Here is an 18008-nt window from a genome sequence, read left to right as displayed (position 1 = left end):
CTGTTGAAAATGTAATAAATACAGGAAAGCAACCTGTTAGTTATTTCAGCTTTTATTGAAAAGCACTATTACAAATTCTTCATATATAATTTACAGAATGGATCACTCACTTCGCCTCTCAGATATCCTCTATGTAGGTCTGAGTCGTAAAATAGGGACACCAAGTAAAGTGACCATCAGAAGGGACGTGAGGGACATAGAGGACATGGTACATAGAAATATTATTCGTACCTGTTTTACCTGTGGAAAGACACACGACTTTTGTTCAATAACAGGAATGCTTAGCGGTAGTTATAGGGAAGGATTCAGGTTTGATTCATCTGACCGGGACTACATGGCATGGTCTAGTTGTTATAAACTAATAAACGACTTTTCTCAGCTTAGAGATTACAATCCATCAATACATCATCATATTATACTCATGGAGGACACTTATACATCGCCAGGATTTGTAAGACTTCAGCTTTTAACACCGCCACGCTGCGAACCCATCAGATCGTCAGTCATTACATTCAATGATAGAATTTATATGTCAAGTTTTTTTATGGAGACAAGAATTATTTCAAGTAGATTGTAGAGACACGAGTTACCAAAATATATGTGTTCATGGTCCTTGTACGAGTTCTTACTTTGGATTTTATCAAATTGATAGAACAATTTGTTTTAGCAGCAAATATTGGCCAAGTAGCACAGAACACTGGGTTAAAAGATGCCTTAGGCACGTATGGCCTCCTGTTAGTGTGCTTAAAGACATTCTAGACAATGATTATCACTGTGTGGCTATAGGAAGTAAATGCAGAACCACTGAAAATGAACTAGAATGGAGATTGTCTTTTTCGCTTGCTGAACAAAAACTAGTGTACAGTATGAATCATACCCAATTTATATGCTATGGACTCCTTAAAATATTTCTCAGGGAAGTAGTCAACAACAACGTGGAGGAACCATTACTGTGTTCTTACTTCATGAAGACTACAATGTTCTGGTTAATACAACTAGGAAATGTGAGGTGGTGTTCTAGCAATCTCCTACAATGCTTTTGGATGTGTTTTAAATATGTCATTTATTGTGTGTATCGTGGTAAATTTGCCAATTTTTTTATTCCACAAAACAATATGTTTTTAAGCAAAATTGTTGGCGTTGCACGTGAATCTCTTCTAGAACAACTTGATCAGTATTACAGACTAGGCGTGTCCTGTATACTCATTAGTCCGACACTCAGATCTATCCTTGAGCCAGCCCTTAATGATCTGTGTTTAGTGATCCCCTCATCTGAAGGAAATTGTTACAACATTGAATGTAATGATTATTGTATTCTTTTTGAAGTATTCCGTTCAGATCGTCTTTGTTTTAAATTGAAAAAATGTTTCATATTTTTAAAATCTGTAGACACTTTGGTACATTTGCCACTGTCACCGTACCAATCTTTTACAATACAATACTGGACAGCTGATTGTCTTGTTCATGCAGCCTTCCTTATTATAAACAGTGTCCCATATTTTAAGCATAAATATATGTACTCTATTGACAGAAACCTTTGCAACATGTTGAAATTGTCATCACGGATAGGAACCATCTTCCATTAATTGTATTTAGTTTTGTATTACTATAGGACAGGGAGGTATAACGAAGCACTTTATGTAACTAATCTGACGAAACAAAGACTTTCAAAGCCCCACGTAATGCATCTCGGTATGATAAATGGAGACGTATACAGAAACAGGGAATACATCTATGTAAGTGGTCTGTCTCTGTCTTTGTCTAGGAGAATTAATAGTGATTGGGCAGTGCTAATCGAACTTCATCCTAAGATATATTATATTGAAGAATTATTTTTAAGACAATCGGCTGAAAATAATAATTCAAGTATTGTTTATAATATTTCACCATTTGTGTTAGCAGAAATGTTGTCTGTATTATCCCACAATAAACTAGGTAATAGATCTCAGTATAAACAATCACTGACAGATCTACAGACACTGTTGCTTTATGATGATGAAACAAATGTTCTTTTGTGGACAAGAGACATATCCTGGCAGATACTAGGAATTTGCCAGCACACTGTTGGAGACTTACACGGGGCATTATACTCTTATCAGGAGTCGTTGAAACAGAAACAATATCACAAAATACAGAGAGCTGCGCAGCTAAGAATAGGCTATATACAAAATCAATTGTGTAGTAATTTAGAAGAGACTAATATATAAAAAATCAATTATGTAAGTATTGTACAGTCATGCATATGAAAAATAATGTTTTGTAACAACTTGATTTTTGCAATAAATTGCAAAAGGCATTCATTAATTTATTGTTCAAAAGAAAAAGTGCACATTTTTTGCAGAAAGAAGGTATTAATAAACCTTCCAAATCACGAAGAGCAGCTTTCTTAATTTCATATCTTGATGATGATAATGATGATGATGATGGTATATATATATATATATATATATATATATATATATATATATATATATATATATATATATATATATATGCTAATTTCTTTTTCTACAGCAGAATAGTTTCTCTGACATTTTGAAAACTTTCTAGAAAAATAAGCAATTGGATGGCACACATAGTTCTCATCTTCTTGCAATAAAACTGCCCCACAAATCACATCACTAGCATCAATTTGTAACAAAAACTCTTTATCAAAATTTGGTGATGAAAGAACTGGAGAGACCATGAGTATGGTTTTAATTTGTTTAAAGGCCTGAGCTACAGTGACGGCTTATCTACAATTTGAAACAATGACCCAGATTTGAACACGCACTAGTGCAAGTCAAAGAAAACGAAAGTTGGGGCAAATCCAAATTTCCAGTGCGTTGTTAATCCAGATTGAGTATGTTATCAATGAGCATTGAGGGTTCTTTATCGTGCCAACGCCTACCGAGACACGGGGCCTCGGTTTTTAAGGTCTCATCCGATTGACCCGCAACTTTCACTTTAAAGTGCCGATTGCTTGGCGAAGGAACAATTGCTACCTACTTTTTATCGACTTAGGTCAGTCGTGGCCGTGATTCGAACATAAGACCTTCCGATCAGGGAGCGAGCGCTCTACCGACTGAGCTACAGTGACGGCTTATTTACAATTTGAAACAATGACCAAGATTTGGACACGCGCTAGTGCAAGTCAAAGAAAACGAAAGTGTGGGGCAAATCCAACTTTTCAGTGCGTTGTTAATCCAGATTGAGTATGTTATCAATGTTTAGGATAATTGTAACAAGTTAAAATATTAAAATAAACAAAGATTGATTTTGAAATGGTTTTACAACATCCAAAATAACTACGTCTTGTTTTCCTTGCTTCGAATCATGAATTTCCGAAGTTCGAAAAATGTCGTTCTACGGAATGCAAAAACATGAAAAGCCGATAGAAGTGAAAATAAGTTACAAAACAAATTTCTAGCAAAGATATTCCATGAAAATTATGTGTCAGAGATGGTTGATTCAATTAAATAAAGCATATCAAAAAAAGTTTTTCATACAATGGGAAATGTTTCATACTGTTATTTGTTTTAGCCAAAAAAAAATCATTTAAATCAACAAAGAATGTTTATATACTTTATGTAGAATGTTCTTAAAGGCATATTTGAACAATAATTTTGATCGGCCAATTTTATTATTGGGTCAGCAAAGTAGAGGGCGCTCGATTCGATACTGAAAAATTGATTCGAAACTAGGAAAATAGGGGGGTGTTGTAATTGACATTTCTGTGCCTGTACCATTCATATCAGTTTTGATACCATTAATTTTATTTGAAAAGCATAGAACTACAAATTAAACAACAACCAAGAACATTTATAAATTCGACCATGTAGGTTGCAGGCAAGACGTAACATCAAGTTTATTCGTTACCGTTGACGGTAATGATTTTATTTGAGAAGGTTTGTAGAAGCCAGGCGTCATAACTTCATTTCGTATGTTGTGTGTATTGTTGACTTTTAATGCAAATATTCTTCACTAACATTACTCTATGAATTAAAAAATTGCTGAAATCAACAAACCTGGCTTCCGAAGACTATATAAATGTTGTCAATGAGGATCTCCAACATTCTTTTAATATCAACTTCAGAATACTTGTGTGTAGAATCAGAGTGATTTTTAAACGAAATTATTTTGTTGATAACCAATCACAAGATACGAAAATTTCTAAGTTTCATGTTTTGGAAGAAGCAGTCGCATGTATAAATCCTTAACTAGTTTTTTGGTCAGACCTGAGCTTGCATATATTTGGAGTCATGAATATCCCCCCCCCCCCTTTCTGTTTAAAATTAAACATGGTTGATGCTTAGCAGGCTTGATGTGATTGATTTCCTTTTTTTTTCTCAAGACATAATTTTCAAATCAATATAACTTTCCGATTTTTTTTTTACCAATTAAAGTTCAAATTTTGACTTTAAATTGCCAAAATGTTGCATATATGCCTTTTTTCATAACAACAACGTCGTGTAGAAGTCGGTTTGGATTGAACATATTGTATTGTTTAGATGTTAAAACAAAGGAATTGGACATAAATTCTTAAAACTTACAATGTCATCTCCTTTATGACAAATAATTACAAAAAATAATTTTCTAAAAAAAAATTAAAAACACTGGAACCAAAGGGCAATAAGATTATCTGCTTACATTAACTATGCATGTACAAAATATGATTTCATGTAGTATGTACAATCATTAAATAAATCCGATCTCCTTTTATACAATAAAATCTTTTATTCACTCTCTTGAACATATTCACCGACAAAATATGTAGAGCGCAAATACATACAAGTATCAACGAAATAACATGTATTTAAATCTATGCTTAAAATTAAAAAAAAAGTATATTCCTTCTTCTTTTCTTGATGGAAATGGAATAAGAGCATCCGCGATGTAAAATGTCTATATCTTAGTATAACAGGCATCAAATAAAATTTTATTAATGAAATTGATATTTAGATTTTACAAAGGGGGTGTATATTTACTCCTGCTTCAAAACAAACTGCTGGATTTTGAACCAAGTAATTCTTATTGATATAACACTGTAATTAACTGTCAGTGGAAAGTATCTAAGAACACATTTTATTGGAATTCTTCTGTCAGTAGTGGTAAAGTTCAATTCATCGCGATTGCCCGTGATTTATTCTAGTTCTCTCTATTTTTAGCGTCGATGATTGAAATCCTGAAATATGTCTTTTTCCTGTGTTTGGCATACACATGTGTGATAATTTTCCTTGAATTGTATTGCAAATAAGTGGCACACATGCAACATTTTTGGCTGAAATTTTACAATAATTTTTCTCTAAATATCATTACTTTTAAAACTGACTTTTGGTATAGTATCAATAACATTACAAATTATTTCTTGTACTGTTTATCGCATTTATTTTATTGTTTTGTTTGTTTTAAAATTTACATATCACAGACATTACATAAACACTTATCAGAATTCATCCTGATAATACGTTGATCGTTCATACGATATTAATATACTTCCTATTAAACTACTTTGTTCATAAACATTATTTCTAGATTAAGTTTAATAGAATAAAAAGGGAAGAAATCACCTATATGACGTAACCTATATCATAGTGGAATGTGTATATAACGAACTCCCGGATTGTAGAAATTGTGTACCAAAACTGATGACAATAGCAAATTCTCAACCTATTTTAAGAAGATGAACAATATAATATATAGCATTGCAACCACTATTGAAATAACGACCACTATTGAAATAATTATTTCAATAGTGGTTGAGAGTGCATTTCAAAACCAAACACAACTTGTAACCACTATTGAAATAACGTTCACTATTGAAATAATTGTTTCAATAGTGGTTGAAAGTGCATTTCAAAACTAAATACAGGTTGCAACCATTAATGAAATAACCTTCATTACTGATATAATTATTTCAATAGTGGTTGAGAGGGCTTTTCAAAACCTAAACCAAGTTGCAATCACTATTGAAATAACGATCACTACGAAATAATGATTTCTACAGCGGTTTTATACGTGTAATCACTATTGAAATAACAACCTCTGATGTTTACACTTATACTTAGTTTTCCCAAATAGTTGCTTTTAATGTATTGACGAGTAGAAACGTTTAATTTTTTATCCATATTAGTAGTGTAGGCAAGCCCGCACCTCTGTTAAGGCTGCATAAAGGGGGCGGGGCCTAATTTATACGGGAAAAGTTTACTGTGACATCACACAAATATAGCAATTCCTCACAATAACAGAAAATGAAATAATTCGCGAGTCTAAACTGCATTAGAGTAATGAACTACATCAAAACTTACCATTGCATTCATTTTTGTCGCTAGTTAAATCCCACAGCAAGTTATAAACAAGTCACTGATCGCAATGCACTTGTCCACATGACGTTTGACGCATTTTATGTGCAGTGAGAGGCGGATCAATAATTTTTTCACAGTGAAAAATGCATTTTATCATTAAACAGAATATTACTTGCAAATCTTAGGTAGACCATTAATACAAATCTGAAACATTTGTTTAGTGCCATTATTTAAAAAATATCGAGAGAATGTATTGAATTAATATCCACCGTGTTTTTGTCTACAGGGTGTGCATGTTTCACGCCGAGGCGCCTCACTCTATATTTCGTTACTATTTAAATTGTATCAACCCTCCATATTTCGTTACTATTTAAATTGTATCAACTCTCATCTTTATTTTCCCTGTTTATTGAGTTGACATTATACTACATGTATGGCCGGCCACCAAAAAATTGATTGCTTCAGTCTCCTCGGCTGGGTGACGTAGTGGTGTGTTTATTTATTTATAATTCATTTAATTTTAAAAAGATAAAAATAGATATACTAAGTATATATATACGGTCATGCAGAGGCCTGCCCATCTCTACTTCACTAAGGAAGTGTTGAGGAGATGGAACAGTGATTTGAGGCTGGAAGCATAAGGTGAACAAATAATAATCACAATTCTTATCACCAATGAACGATTTATCATAATAAGATTAATCAAATATATATAAATATACAAAATACAAAATGGGCCCATGAATATAAGCGCGAATTTACTTCTATTCTATATCCTTTTGATAAAAATAAAACCATTTTTTCATCAAAAAGTTTGTACACATATTGGATATCAAATAGATGTCTTCTTTCTTTTTTTTAATGTAGATATTCTAATTTCTACAACTATCTGTATTCATAATCTTTTACTTTCCCCATTTAATAACAAAGATGAACCTTATATAACAAAATTGCTTAAAATTACTAGATCAGTTAAATCACAGATATCCGTGTATTGATAGTATTTCTAGACAGAAAATAGAACATAAAATTACATATCATATTTTAAACTCAGTAAATTAATTTATTATGTTGGGAAACAAAATGAAGAATTAATCCTTATATTTTTCCCAATATTGGGGTTATTTCAATGAGGCTTGCAATTTGGTTTTTATACTGAAATCATTGTCAGCAACTATTGAAAAAATGAATTCAATCACTATTGAAATCTTTATTTCAATAGTGAACATAATTTCAATAGTTGTTGCAACCAGGTTTAGCTTTTGAAATGCATTCAAAACCTCTATTTAAATCATTGTTTCAATAGTGAACGTTATTTCATTGAAACCTGTTGTAACCTGTGTTTGGTTTTGAAATGCACTTTCAACCACTATTGAAATAATTATTTCAACAGTGAACATTATTTCAATAGTGGTTGCAACCTGTGTTGGGACTTGAAATGCACTCTCGACCACTATTGAAATAATTATTTCAATAGTGAACGTTATTTCAATAGTGGTTGCAACATAGCATGGTAAATGTGCAATCTTCCATGCCCGTAAAAAATAAGATATTATCTTTAAAAAACGACTGTCAGAAAACCAAGTAAAAGCAAAATGCATGAAAATTAGAATATAAAAAATGTGCTCAAATGGAAAACATAATTTCCATTGTGAATTTCTTCCCAACATGGAAAAATATATTGGAAAATTCAGTAATATATATATATATATATATATATATATATATATATATATATATATATATATATATATATATATATATATATATATATATATATATATATATATATATATATATATATATATATATATTATAATTATTATTTATATATTGGTTAAAATAAAGAAACTATATTTAAATGTAAGAAAATGGCAAAATTAGAACAAATATTCTATTTCCAAAGCTCGTCAAAGCATGGAAAGACAAGATAGGGAGAAGGAAGGAAACTTCAGAAGAAAAGGTGGTCAAAAGAAAATTGTGACAAAGAGGGGATAATAAAGAAGGAGGAACAAAATGTTAAATTAGTAAAAAACATGTAACAGATTCCTTCTTTTGAACCTTTATCTGATCATGGGCTATCCAAGATAGCGAGAGTAGAAAAAAAAGCAGAGGAAAAGGCGGTCGACAGAAAATGAAGACAAAGATGTTTGAACGAAGAGATTGCAAAAATAGAAAAATTTCATTGATATACTGGATTAACAAAATTTCTTTGCTCCATTTCTTGTCACTTTAATGAAATACTGAAATAACGCACAGTACGCAAGCTCAGAAGTCCATTCAAACAATCCAAATCAGGAGCAGAGAAAACACGGACATTAGAGGTGGGATCAGGTGGCATTGAGGAGTGGGCGTCTCCTGCCGACCGGTCACTCCTGTCGTGTGCTCCTTGTCATGATCGGGAAAACAAAGAAATCTGTAGATAATTCATTGTGTAGGTAATGGTCTAACAATAAGTATGAAAAACAACAGTTAGCATTCTTAATGATAGATTGTATTTGCTGACAATGTCATTGTATCGACCATAGAACTTTTAAAATGATGACTTTAAATGAGACTGTTGATATTCTTGTTTCATCAAATTTTTGTCAGTAGCTTACCTCGTTTTAGAAATCGTTCGTCCGTAGAGCATGCTCTGGAGTATATAATCAACTGAGAGACATAAAACCCATATACAGGTGATAAGGGTATATAGCTACATAAGTATAAGGGAATCAATTGAAAAGTTAAATTCATCACGCGTACGTTTATCAGAAAGCTCCAATTCTACACTTCTTTTTATAAATCAGTGATTTATTTTGATTTTGTGGATAAACTTTAATGTTTCCAATATTAAAAACATTTCAAGAAATATGATTGTGAAATCTACGGAATCCATAAAGTCAATTCTCTTGTTATTTAAATGTTAAATTCAAATATAGATAAAATCTTTTTCAAGCTTAATATGTCTTAATTTAGAAATCATCAGTATCACTCTTTTCTATGGATCTTTATCAGGTATCTAACAATGATTCTATTATGTCTGTGTTATTGAATGGTCTCCCTTACTTACTGACCGAATCTTCCTTCACATTCGGACGATTTTGCATTATTTCTTGCTTTTTTTCTTTCTGTATCCCATTCGTGAAAATGGCAAGCCTTTTTCGCTTGGTTTCTGCAATCTTTCTCGTCTTCTTGAAATGTATTCTATTTTCTACTTTTTTTTTTTACAATGATTACTCGATTTATTTTCTTCTTAAAATAATCTTACTTGCACTTTTGTTTTTTAATATCAGCAACTAGGCCATTATTACATGTTATGTACTAAGGTACATAATATTTTTTTTAAATATATGTAAAAATGTATGTAAATACAAGTGTCAGCAAACTTGACAACCTTTGAGTTTGAAAAAAAAAATATTTGTTGAATAAAACATTTATAAACTAAGTTTATCCCATTGAAGAAGTTCAAATCAAATGAAGTAGGTCAGTTACAATGTATCATGTAAAGCTTAAATATTTCACAGTGGGGAGTCAGTCCCAGCATCAATTCCGGCAAATGTCAATTTATTAATCAGCACATCTCCCATGATGGGCCCTCTAGGGTCAAAGAATATGTGGCTAGAAAAACTCCAGTGATGATTATTGTGTTGTAATGATTGTCAGTGTAGATATCTGATAACAATTTTGTTGGCTAAAAAACGAACTTTCAATGCTCGTGAAAATGACCAATTACAGTGCAACATGTTTATAAACCTCCTTTGGTGCTCTCTTCCATAAAACTTTCCCTCCAATTTCAACCCCCATTCTAGTTACAATATTGAGGAAAGTGAGGACACAAGTAAAATTTCTTTGAGAATGGATTCTGAACAAAGGGGAACAATAATTCAATTTATAAATTTTAATGAATGGAAGCCAGGCGAAATGTTATGTGAAGGGAACACTACTGAAAGATAGGACACCAGTGGTGAAGACTAACATTCAGTATCCCTCAAAATAAAAACTATTTTGAATGTCAACATTGTTTTTGCAAACCTTGCATAACTTATGAAAGACAGATAAACGTGGTGGCTTTCTAAACCAGTGTTACCTGATAGGAGAAATAGCTCGTTCGGAAAGGGAAAGTATGACCCTTTTTGGATAATGCTCCCTCATATAGGACTTTTCCTTGATGACAAAATTCGCGTGCTTCAGTAAGGCCCCTATATAAATATCGCAAACCATCGCAAGGACTTTTTACAATGCGAGAGTCCTTTATCTTTGTACCAAAAATAAATGGAAATATTGGTCTTTTCTTTCTCTTTACAGAGATAAGAGAATTAGACCTAATCATATATCAATAAGTCATTTTGAATGCGTCCACAGAGACTAGAGCTGCATGTGCAAATGATTACAGAACAAAACGGGTAAATTTTGAAAATTAAAATTCAATTCATGGATTATCCATTTTAGATACATTTGAAATATATTCCTTGTCTTTACTCATGCAGAACACTAAACACTTTACACAGCTATCTTAAAGTTTTGATTGATGATATAAATTTAAAAAATATGTCCCTGTAGTGAATTTTTGCAAACAATTGAAATAATTATCCATTTTCTGACTGGCTACTAATTATATTCCAAAACCCACTTTAACGGTTACAACTTTGTATTATGAATTGTGGTAAAAATTATATTACATGCAGTGGTGGACTTTTGCGAGAAGCACTAAATTTTACACTTGACGGCTTACTTTGACATTTAAACAGGTGTTATATACGGAGATACGGAATTTATATTATATTAGAAAACCTTACTAGTGGTCATAGGTATGGTGTTAGGGGCACTTACATGATTTATTGGTTTGCAATCAACACAAGAGATGATGGGAGGTAGAATAACATAACTTAAAATACCTTACTCGTAAGGGGTAATATTTCCTTTCGATCTCATTTTATGAAGGAATCAAATAAGGAAGAAAAAACATTCCGGAATGAAAACTTGGCAGTACTTGGTCAAGTGGGAAGTGAGGGGGTTAGTATAGGGTATTTCTCCTTCCCCTCCCTAGACAACGTAATATTTGCTTTGAAATGTGCAATTATCATCGTTTAATTAACTGTTGTATGAATATTTATATTGCAAAAGAGCTGCTGTATATTTTCCCAGTATAAAAATAAGTCGTTGAATGTAAAAGTCAACGCTTCTCGCAAAAGTCCAGTAGCCCATCTGTTATTGTAAGAAAGACCAACAAAAAAAAAATAAATAAATAAAAAAAAAAAAAAAATAAATAAATAAATAAAAAAAATAAATTAGATAAACAACCAAATTAGTCTAATATGATCGAAAATGCACCATTTCGAGCTCTACATTAACTTCTGGATCCGCCAGTGCCAATTAACATACCTACTAAAAATCTAGGGAGTAGGAAGTTCACGTGACCTATGGCTAGTGTGGTCATGGTGTAAATTTAAGGGAGGAATAAGTCGATCTGCGATTTGATGACTTAGCTGTTGCCCCCAAAACTTTGCAGGGGTGTTTCTTTCTACTTGGAGTACCTTTTGTGTTAAACTGGAAAAAATTGGTGTGTTTTTGGAAGTTTGTAACTTTCAAAAATTATGGCTTCTCAAAATAGCAAGGATGAGAACAAATCACAGTGTAATCCTACCCTGGCATCGGGAACCACTGGAGCGTCAATTCAAATGTCCGCTATCCATGATTGCTTACGGTCAATCACCGGTAAATTGGGCAATATCAATATTCTACAGCAATCAGTTAATAACATGAATCGAGATCTTTGGGACGAAGATGGGTTAGACGAACGTATCAAATATATCGGCCAACAACATGAAGATAATGTTGGTGAATTTGAAACGCTGAAATTAGAAAACAGTTATTTGCGAAAAGAGCTCCAAGTTTTAAAGTCTATCGTCGTTAACCTAGACAGAAGAGTCACTCAGCAAGAGAACGAAATAGTGGACCTCAAAGGAAGATCTATGAAGGACAATATTCTTGGACATAATTTAGCGGAAGATGACCAGGAAGATCTGACAACTAGAGTTAGCGATTTGATCAAGGAGCATTTGAATCTGGAAGTTGGCTTCATCAGAATACACCGAAATGGTCAGAAATTTCCCGGTAATTCTAAACCAAGGTCAATAACAGGGAAATTACAGAACTACAACGATAAAGAACTCATCCTCCAGGCTATTAGACAAAAGAGGGAAAATGGCACCATTAACAACATGCCTTTTTACATAACTCCCCAGACCCCTCTCCAAATAAATGAGAGTAAAAAAAAGCTACAGGAGATGAACAACAAGTATCGAGAAGAAAACGTAAAGACAAAGATAGTGGGAAATAAGTTAGTATTTCCAAATGGAAGTGTATATCGTGACAAGGTGCTACCACCACGAGCTGAGGATCTACTCATGCTGGACAAAGAAGAAATTGAAAAACTGGAAGAATGTGATGTTAACAGATGTGACAGTGTTACAGAAGACGGGAATATCTTTACTTCACTCATTTCCGAAATTCATACATATGCACAGGTCAGAGACGTATACAAAAATGTTTTACGCAATGCAGACTATGCCTGTGCCAACCACAACATCTTAGTGTACCGATTTAAAGATGCTCAAGGACGTGTGCACGACGGTTACTGTGATAATGGGGAGTACGGGGCCGGACGTCGAATGCTAAAGGTACTTGTTGAGAGAGATGTATTAAATGTAGCGGTTGTCATTTCGAGGAAAAATGGTAGGCATTTGGGTCCCCGTCGCTTTGACGTTATGAACGATCTTGTTATCAAAGCTGTGAGTCGCACTTGTTACTAAGAATTAAACAGACGAACACAATATAAATACTGTTCCTGTGTAACATGCAAAAGTAACTTTTTTTTCATAATTATTTGTTTATTTTTTTCCTTCCTTTTCTATCCTTATCTAAGTTGGATTACTTTTCCCTAGCTTGAAAATTTTTTCCGGGAAAATATCAGTTACTCAGACTTACTCATACATTATGTAGCAATTTGTATTTCCGATTGTATGTGTTTTGGGTATTATTTAGTGGTAAATGCAGATTGACAAATTCCTTTCTCCATCAGTAGATACGATCAAACGGCTGATTGCAACTTTAATTCACTTTTTTTGTAAATATGCACCTTTATCTTTCTACTACGTTTCTATTGCCCTTTTCTTCTCCTTTCTTTACTTTGGGCACTTTTTCGATTCCCTCTTGATTTTTTTTTATATGAACACGGTTAAGGAAAATCATCTAAATATACTCACAGTGAATTGCCAGGGTCTTGGAGATAAAAACAAAAGATTATATTTTTTTAATACGTTAAGAAAAAAGAACTATAATGTTTACTTTCTACAAGACACACACTTCATTAAAAATAACGAAAAATTCATCCAAACACAGTTGGGTTATCAGGCTTTCTTCAGTTCTTATAAGTCTAATTCGCGTGGTGTTGCTATTCTTTTTAATAATAATTGCGAAATGGATATCCACAAACATTTGAGTGATGTAAACGGAAATTATATAATTAAAGACTGTACCATTGAGGGTACTTGCAAATATTTATGGGCCAAATTATGATACACCAGTTTTCTACTCAAATTTGATGAATGAGATTGAAAAAATGTATATGTTGCAACAAATAATCATAGCAGAGGATTTTAATTTAGTTTTGGATAAGGAATTAGATTCCATGAACTATAAAAACTTGAATTATCCATAACTATAAAAACTTGAATGGAAGTTATGAATTTAATGGAAAATTTGAATTTAAAAGATGTTTTCCGTGAAAATATTTAAGTTAGACGCTATTCGTGGAGGAAAAAGACACCCTTAAAACAGGCTAGGTTAGATTTTTTTTCTAATTTCTGAATCATTGTTCCCTTCTGTTAGTAATGTTCAATATGAAAGCAGATATAGATCAGACCATTCTCCAGTTGTGATGTCTTTGAAAATAAATGACTTAGTAAAAGGTAAAGGATTTTGGAAGTTTAACAGTTCTCTTTTAACAGATAAGGTTTACATTGAATCAATCAAACAAAAAATTAATGAAGTGAAAGTTCAGTATGCTTGCCCAGTGTACAATATAGATAATCTTTGTTCTGTCGATAACGAATTATTATTTTTTACCGTTAGTGACCAGTGTTTCTTAGATATTTTACTCATGGAGATCAGAGGAAAGACTATTTCTTATTCGATTATAAGAAAAAAAAGATGCTTGAAAGAGAATTATATTTAGAAAATGAGATTCTATATTTAGAACAAAATTTAACAGAAAGTGCGTTAGCTACCCTTAAAATGAAACAAACAGAACTTGAAGATATACATAAGACAAGGTTAAAGGGACAGGTTATCCGTTCCCGAATGAAATGGATTGATGAAGGAGAAAAACCGTCAAAATATTTCAGTCAGCTCGAATCTAGAAATTATATAAGTAAACAGATACCAAGATTAGAAACAGAAAATGGATCTATTATTTCAAATCAATATGATATTCTAAATGAAACAAAATTATTTTATGAAAATCTATATAAAAAAAGGGAAGTAATAGAAAATGAAAACTATAGTGAAAAATTATTAGAATACAATGATATCCCCAAGCTGTCTTTTGAAGAATCACAAAGTATAGAGGGTCCTGTAACAAAAACAGAGGTTCTAAAATTTCTTAAACAAATGAAAAATGATAAAAGCCCGGGTCCAGATGGATTCACTTGTGAATTCTTTAAATTTTTTTGGATGGATATTGGCACATTCATCACACGAGCAATCAATGATTCATACTTAAAACAAACATTTTCTGAACCAAACAAACTTGGCGTAATAACTTGTATTCCAAAAACTGGTAAGCCACGACAATTTTTAAAAAAACTGGCGGCCTATTAGCCTCTTAAATGTTGTATATAAATTAGCCTCTGGATGTATCGCCGAAAAAATAAAAAAATTCTTAGATAAGTTAATACATGAAGACCAAACAGGATTTATTAAAGGTAGATTTATTGGTGAAAATATTAGATTAATATATGATATTATGCACAAAGCAGAATCGAGAAAAATACCTGGTCTGCTAATGTTTATTGACTTCGAAAAAGCATTTGATACAATTTCATGGAACTTCATACATCAAACACTTTGTTTTTTTTCAATTTTGGTCCCTCAATTAGAAACTGGATAAAATGTTTCTATAATAATATCAAATCCTGTGTCATTCAAAATGGGATTGTGTCACAGTATTTCTGCCCTGAAAGGGGTTGTAGACAAGGTGATCCTATCTCACCATACCTTTTTTTTTACTTTGTGCAGAGATTCTAGGTATTTTAATTAGAATAAAAAAAGATATAAAATGTATTACAATTGATGGTGAAGAATACAAGTTGTCACAATATGCAGATGATACATCTGTTATTTCTGATGGCTCTCCAAGCTCATTGGATGGAATTACAAGAGTTTTAGTTTATTTTGCATCAATCTCAGGTCTAAAAATAAATTTTTCTAAAACTAAACTAGTTTGGATTGGAAGTAAAAAATTCTCAAAAGAAGTATTTCACCACTCCAGATGGAAGTTTGACCCCAATACTACATCCTTTGATTTACTAGGTGTTAAGTTTTCTGTTGATTTACATGAGATGGTAGATGTTAATTACAAATTAAAAATTCAAGAAATTAAAAAAACCATGTTACAATGAAAAACTTGCAAACCTACTCCTCTTGGAAGACTGACAGTAATAAAAACATTATTAATACCTAAATTAAATCATCTCGTCCTCACTTTACCAAATCCCACTGATGATGTCTTAAGTGCTTTTGAAAAAGACTTGTATAATTTCCTTTGGAATAATAAGAATCATAAAGTAAAAAAGAATGTAATGATTCAGGAGTATAGATATGGGGGTTTGAAAATGATAGATTATAAAGATTTTGTTACATCATTAAAATCCAGCTGGATGAGACGGGTTATGTGTTCAAATGCTAAATGGTTTAAATCACTTGAAACAGAATTGGAAACAAGTATAAATCATCTTTGGATGTTCGGAATTGATTTTATTAAGAATCTGAGTAGTATCATGAAAAATAAGTTTTGGAAAGATGTATTTTCCAGTTGGTGCAAAATATATCAGACTAAAGCTATGGATGGTTTACATGTAACTCCTCCTCAAGAACACATATGGCATAATCCAGATGTTACTATCGGTGGCCGGTCAATTTTCATCAAAAGTTACTTTAATTCAGGCTTTGTTTTTATCAATGACTTGCTAGATCCAAATGGGGATTTCTACAGTTTTGAATTCATACAAAATAACATTAAGATAAACACAAACTATGTTGAATATGCAGGATTAAGGATGGCAATTAGAAAGAGGCTAGCCTGTTCTAAGAATTACAAAATAATGCCAATTTCTAGACCACTTATTCCAGCCGCCCTTGGAATATTTTCAAAGAGTAAAAAAGGATGTAAAGATATGTATAATGTTCTCATTAATAATAAAAAGGGTAATATTACTTCAGTTATAAAATGGAGTGAAAATGGAGAAGAATTTGGTGAAACATATTGGGAAATTTTTTTTGAGCTACCTTTCAAAACAACCCAAGAATCAAAACTCCAATGGCTACAATTCCAAATTTTGCGTAGAATAATTCCTACAAAATGCCATCTTTTAAAATTAAAACTAATTGATTCACCATTGTGCTCCTTCTGTGGGAAGGATATTGAAACTATTGATCATCTTTTTGTTGAATGTTCTCTAGTAAAAGAAGTTTGGTTAGAGATTGAGGAATGGATTTTGCAAAAATTGAACAGGTCTGTTTGCTTTGATAGGAAATCAATTTTATTTGGAAAATTTACAAATAGAAACTTATACAAGTTAGAAAATTTACTAATTCTGATAATAAAACAATATATTTTTGCAAGTAAGTTCGCCAAAACTATAAAATTGAATATTGAGGCTTTAAAAATTGTTATTACCGAAAGAATTAGAGTAGAAAAGTTCCTCTTGTTAAAAAAAACTGTAAATATGATGAATTTGAAAGACACTGGCAAGAAATAGTTGAAAAACTCTAAAATTTGCTCATCACAAATTATTACATACAGAAGAGTTTTACATGAAGTATGTGCCCCCTCTCCCATCTCTTTCTCCTCTCTCTCTCTCCTTGTAAACTTTCACACTAGTTTTATACATAGTCTCCCTTTTCTTTTTATTTCATATGGTCTTGTACATTTATTTATATATACGTTTGTGTATTTGTGTAATATGTGTGAAAGTAGAATAAAAAAAAATTAAAAAAAAAAAAAAAATCTAGGGAGTGCTGACAAAAAATATTTGATTCTTGGTTTAAATGTTTTTAACGGATGATCATGCTCGCATATCAAAGATAAGCATAATAAAAGTAGGACGTTCGTACATCTTATCTATGTCAGTAACAGCAAAATTCTTTTTTTAAGGTCAGACGACACGTTCCTCAATAATATATAATTTTTCAAGAGAATTATCGTTGATGTATTGCTAATTGAACAAGTTCCCACAGAAAAAAAAAAAAATAAACTACCTTAGCAGACATTTGTGCAAGATACCAGAAGGTGTATTTTACTATAAAATCCTATTGGGAATCACTACCATTTGCAACATCACAGATTTTTGGTGTCTCTGTTTACTTAGACATTGTGAAAACAGTTTAAAAATCACAAGATAATTATGATCACTTTGTTGTTTATTACGAAAAAAATACAAAATAGATACTCGAGCAACGCGT

At 32.0% G+C, this 18008-nt stretch overlaps 2 protein-coding genes across 2 annotated transcripts in view; both read left to right on the top strand.

Annotated features, from left to right (window-relative positions):
- LOC133188593 (RRP12-like protein) overlaps positions 1–18008 on the top strand; it is a 387635-nt gene that overhangs the window by 38990 nt on the left and 330637 nt on the right. The window lies entirely within an intron of this gene.
- LOC133188253 (protein IMPACT homolog) lies at positions 11861–13078 on the top strand. The gene has a single exon (XM_061323628.1). It carries the CDS (start codon positions 11861–11863, stop codon positions 13076–13078), a length of 1218 nt encoding a protein of 405 aa, XP_061179612.1.

The sequence above is a fragment of the Saccostrea echinata genome, unplaced genomic scaffold (assembly GCF_033153115.1).
Source record: "Saccostrea echinata isolate AGI-Se365-2 ecotype Australia unplaced genomic scaffold, CSIRO_AGI_Sech_v1 ptg000016l, whole genome shotgun sequence".
NCBI classification, from domain to species: domain Eukaryota; kingdom Metazoa; phylum Mollusca; class Bivalvia; order Ostreida; family Ostreidae; genus Saccostrea; species Saccostrea echinata.
Note: the sequence above shows the minus strand (reverse complement) of the source record. Positions and strands in the feature narration are given on the sequence as shown.